This window comes from Cynoglossus semilaevis, chromosome 15 (assembly GCF_000523025.1).
Source record: "Cynoglossus semilaevis isolate Cse_v1.0 chromosome 15, Cse_v1.0, whole genome shotgun sequence".
Lineage (NCBI taxonomy): Eukaryota > Metazoa > Chordata > Actinopteri > Pleuronectiformes > Cynoglossidae > Cynoglossus > Cynoglossus semilaevis.
In genome coordinates, this window is record NC_024321.1 from 6,545,965 (window position 1) to 6,551,192 (window position 5,228).

General features: G+C 40.8%; 1 protein-coding gene across 1 annotated transcript in view; it reads right to left on the reverse strand.

Annotated features, from left to right (window-relative positions):
- The window catches only part of LOC103390711 (cathepsin Z-like), a 2,095-nt gene extending 728 nt beyond the window's left edge, over positions 1-1,367 (reverse strand). The window contains exons 1-5 of the mRNA XM_008326660.2: positions 1,186-1,367; positions 937-1,100; positions 514-693; positions 282-432; positions 11-173 (exon numbers count right to left, since the gene is read on the reverse strand). Coding sequence (XP_008324882.1) covers positions 11-173; positions 282-432; positions 514-693; positions 937-1,100; positions 1,186-1,307 — 780 coding nt within the window. The 5' untranslated portion in view covers positions 1,308-1,367. The remainder of the gene's footprint in view (positions 1-10; positions 174-281; positions 433-513; positions 694-936; positions 1,101-1,185) is intronic.
- Positions 1,368-5,228: the final 3,861 nt, after the last annotated feature.

The window sequence follows — 5,228 nt, forward strand, 5'->3', positions numbered from 1 at the left end:
CAGGACTCACCCATGGCTCTCCCCAGGAGTTGCGCACAATCCAGTATTCGGTGCCATTTTCTACTCCCCAGCCTGCTACTGACACAATGTGGTTGATATCAGGGGACTCCACGTACTCCGAGTACAGTCCCCCGGTGTAAGCGTCCAGTTTATCAGTGGCCATGATTCCACAGCTGGAGGGATGAGGATTTGTACATTTACGCAAACAGAGCAAAGGGGAATTGCTCCTAAAGGGAATGCTGCAGGGATATGACTTTAATTCCAAAGTGATTAAGTCAAACCTGATAGGTCCTCCAGTGAAGATCTCTGCCTTCATGTCAGCTGGTCCACTGATGACTCCAAAGTCACCGACCTGCCACATGGTGTAGTTTCTCACAGTGCTGCACTTACCAAAGGTTGTGCAGGTCCCACAGGCATTGAAAGGTTCACATTCTGGAGAAAAAAAAGAAAAAAAGGATAAGTCATCACGTCCAAACTGTGAACCACTGTTTGAGGAGTTTTGTTCTATTTTACCTTGGTCAATTGCTTGGTAGTTATTGCAGGTCTCATCAGGGATGCCATTTGTGTGGGCATACTCCCAAACCGGTGCATGGTCTCCACCATGACAGGTCCCAGAGTCGGCACAGTCCAGGACATGTTGGACAGAGAGATAAGCAGATGGCCATACTCCTTTACGCTTGATATTGATGCGATCTACACAGATTGAAACAAATATGCAGCTTTAGCTTCAGTACATTTAGGACACAGCTCTCTAATGCTACTTCATGGTTAAAGACATTCATACACAAAGTGTCTAAACAGTTGTTTTGCTATGGTTGTCCTATTTAGATGGCAAAAATGAGAACCTGTGTAAGCCATGAGTATAAGAATACTTTTGCCCAAGAAAACCAAATCAGCTGTTAATCAAAATGTGTAAAAGAACTAAAAACCCCTTACCAGCCATTGCACTGGTGCTACCATGAGCCCAGCAGGAACCACAGTACTGGGGAATGTGCTGGTTACGAGTCGTACTAGCGTAGTTGACGCCATTTACATTTCTCCAGTCCCAGGACTTGGGCAGCTGAATAAGGTTGAGGATTTCATGAGGTCGAGGTGCGGTTCTAAGAAAACAGCGACAAGTATAACGCTTCAGACAACTGCCTACAGCCTTCAGCCAATACATATTTGCAGTAACCAAGAACACACTTCACTCCAAAGTCACGTTTCCTGGGCCCCGGCTGGTAACATCTCGGCCTCTTACTGACAAAATGTCTTCCTGTAACAACAAGCATCAAGAGCATGACCACAAACAGCTGCAGCTGAGCCATGTTGAAACACACAGCAGTAAACAATGGGCCACTGGGGTCTGCTTTAAATAGGCCACAAGACAGGCCTGACCGGCCGCATAATCAGGTTTTATTGATCTCACCTGGGAGTCACTTCCAGGTGCATGATGGGACAATCTTGCTTAAAGGATCCATTCATGCTGAACCCATGAGATGTGATGGTAAGGGTTTTAAAGGTTTTTACACTCTGGGTTTTCTTTAGAAAATGAAACAAAATGAAATGCCTAAATGTTAAGAAAACAAACAGTAGAGAACAGTTCTGGGTTTTGTTTGTTTTTTAATGTCTTTTATGGTCCGTTCTTGTCATAAATACAATATTTTATAATCCTTTTAGTGCTCTACATATAGTGGATTGCTTTCCTGATGTATTTTCCAATCTGCAGAAATTGAAAGACATATTTATTGGAGAGGATCATTTTAATTCATTTTTTAGCATTATTTATTTATGTCATGTATAGACACCTGGCCAAATTGGACTGGAGCGTCTGCAACCTTCATAGATAATGAGTTATAATTTTAAATTATTTTGTTTTATTTATTTTTTTGGTAAATTGTAATTCTGGGCAGGATTGTCATCGTTTCTGAGATATGAATTGATTTAATAAGTAACTTTAATTCACCTTAATTGTTTGTTTTACATTTTGCTTTCTATATATATATTAATTTATTGACAACACTGTCCAAATTCTACATGTGGTTTACTTTGTCTACTGGGCTTAGTTGGTTAAAACAAAATCACCTAATATCTAAGTATCATTGACATTAGAGGAGCATCGCTGTGATATCTCCATAATTAGCTTGTTGAGCACATCCCAGTCCTCGTTACTGTCAACATGATTAACGTAGTCAAAAACCAGGTGATTGATCTACAGTATGTATGTGTTTGGATGTGCAGTAGATAATATCTGTGTTCGCTGATCCGTGTGAAGCTAAGAGGTCAGACGAGTTCCTCTGACATTTCCTTCAGAAGGACTTACATGTTGTTCACTCACCTGTCAAATATTGAGAATGGCCGGACGTCAAGTAATTGTACGGTCAAATCACAGACGCTGGATTGTAGGTTCAAGCCTAGTTCAGCTTCTCATATACAGGGATTTAAAATGGTGAAAAAACTCTTTCAGCTTCTCTTTTCCTCTGCTTTTCTGTAAAATATTTCATAAAAATATTTCTATTTATAATTTTTGTTATATTAATAGTTTATATTCATATCTGAAATAAACTAATTTCATGATGACACAGATTTTAGTACTTTTCAGCCCAGAACAGACCAGTTGTTTTTTAAAAAATCTTTAAGTTCTCCTCCACACTGCTGGAGCTTTTTCCCTTCATTTGTGGCCCAGATCTCTTGTTGCTTTAAAAGCAGCCACATTTTCCAGTTGAGAAGTTTTTTGAAAGACTCCTGCCTGAGCTTGATAAACCACCTGTCCACCACCGAGACCAAATCCCTTGACCTCACGGTTCACTGTCACAGCACAATGTCTCACATCCGTCTGACTCAGCTGCTGCAAACTATGACAGTTAAAAACACAAGTTTTTCTTCTTTTCAATGAAATTTCATCGAGCACTGGAATATGGTCATAGGAAGAAAATTCCAGGAATGAGGGATCAGAGGAATCCCACTGATCTTCAACAGTCCTGTCATAAAGCCCAGGATGTTGACGGCTCCTGTGGTTCAGGAGATGTGAGGAGGATTAATGAGGATAAGCAGATAAAGGACGACCACTGGAGGTGCTCACATTACATTAAAGTATATAATAATTTTATTAATAATAAAAATAATACATTTAGCATGAAAATGTTTAATTAAGTCCAAACTGCAGTTGATATAACACTGTAATACTTACCAATAAAACTTAATTATAATTATCATTTTTAATACAGTCTAAAACTGCCAGCCTCTGGAACAGTTCTGGAACAGTTCTGTGTTCAATCCTGCAGAACTGAGTCTGGTGCGAAACACAAAGGTCTCCCCACAGACATAAACCCTTTGTTCTTTGTGTGCCGCAGCTCGTCGTATTTCCCACCTGCGCTCTCTTCTCTCTTCTCGGACACTGAAAACACACCTTTGTGCGAAAAAACTCAGACCTGATGTGTTTGCTAAGCCCCCGACTCAATGGACCTCTGACCTTTACCACTCCTCACCCTCTACTGTGATGGGATTTTTGTTAACAAGTCTCTCAAAGTTAAGAAAGACAATCTAAAAAGGTAGGCTATGCCTGAACGTGTAAATCCCACTAATCTCCTTGACTAAACTCCCTCCTGTGGAGTTAGTCAGCATACTTGTGCACGCACATATGGTGCACCATAAGTTAACGTCTGTTTGGTTGTCTGGATCACCATTGCCGCTACCGCCAACACTATACAGAGGCTTAATCCTGCAGAATTAGACCACTGAGGCCTAGCTCTTGACCAGGAGCCATTGGCCCTTGAAGATAGCTACAAAAGGAAATGCCCGAGTTCTTTACCTTTGTAAAGGTAACCTACAGAGAAAGATAGAGAGAGAGTGAGAGAGGAGAGAGTTACAGTTCCTTGAAGTGCCATGTGGAAGAATGCCTTCCCTGCATTGATTGTACCTATTAAACATTTAGAAAGCCCTAATTGGAGCATGTGCAGGCTCCATCCACCGGGCTGCGTTAATGGCTTTTTGCATATTGCTACAGCTGAGTAGGCTTTGATTTCTATTCTGTAAAGCAGAATTAGCCTTAGCTACAGCAGTATTATGAGCGCACAAGCTTTAATCTACATTTGTTGGGGAGCTCCAGACACAAGTAACACACTGACATGAAGACAGAAGTATTCTGACACAAAGACACAGCTATGATTTGTTTTCCATGGTGAATGTTATCAGGATGCAGCATTATATTTATAGTATTATTTTAATTGTGACCCTCTACAAGCAGGGGCTATCTCCCACTGTAGAATAGCTTTGACAGAACCAATTCCCTGCTTCTTCTCCAAAGATTTCTTTACATCTATTAAATACCAGGGTGGAATCCAGGAAGCAGCAGCTGTGGCAGCAGATTTGTCCCGGTGTTTTCTAAAGCTCAAAAGCATATTTATGTTTGGATATTTGCCATGATAAATGTATAAAATGCCATTTGTCATAGCTTTAATAATAATAATAATAAATAATGGGCCATCATTGAAACATTTGTAGTGTGTGTTACAAATATGCAAAAGATGCAATTAATACTGTGTGTGGGTGAGAGCGGATACAGTAACACGTTAGGTCTTAACCCTCTTTTGCCAGACAGTTACTGCTCATAACTAAAATACATATGGACTTATATTAAAAAAATTAGCTTAAAAAACAACAACATCAACAGTTGTTGATTGTATTTGGTACACAATCAACAAAAACCCTCTCTCATCAACTAAACTGCTTGTTATCCTTATTAATGGCGTCTAATTTTTATATTACCCTGATTGATTTTACAGTGTGCTCACACCGAGGTGCTGCCGCCATGGTTCGCTCTTTAGAGAGCTGTTATTTCTCCTCAGACTGAAAGGCAGGTGGTCAGCTGGTGCAGTGGACCACCCTCAGCTCCCTTCCTCACTCCCTTTATCTGCCATGATCAAAAGCAAACTTGCCTCCTTGATACACAGGCTCATCCATATGCATGCCGAGGCTTAACAGTCTCAACTGGCCCCCATTAGTCGTACAGTCAGTCTGACGAGGCGCTATTTTGGAGAATTTGCATACAATCATTAACAGATTAATCACGAGTGACAGTCGAGGGAAGGCAGCGGTCAGGAACCACACGGGAGCTGAGTTGGACTCTGACCTACTTGTACCAGCAGATCACTGGCCTAGTTGGTTTTTATGAGATTCAGATGATTAAATTGACCCACTTTCTACATGGTTTTGTGACGTGAAAAGGATAAAAGGGAGTCTGCCTTCCA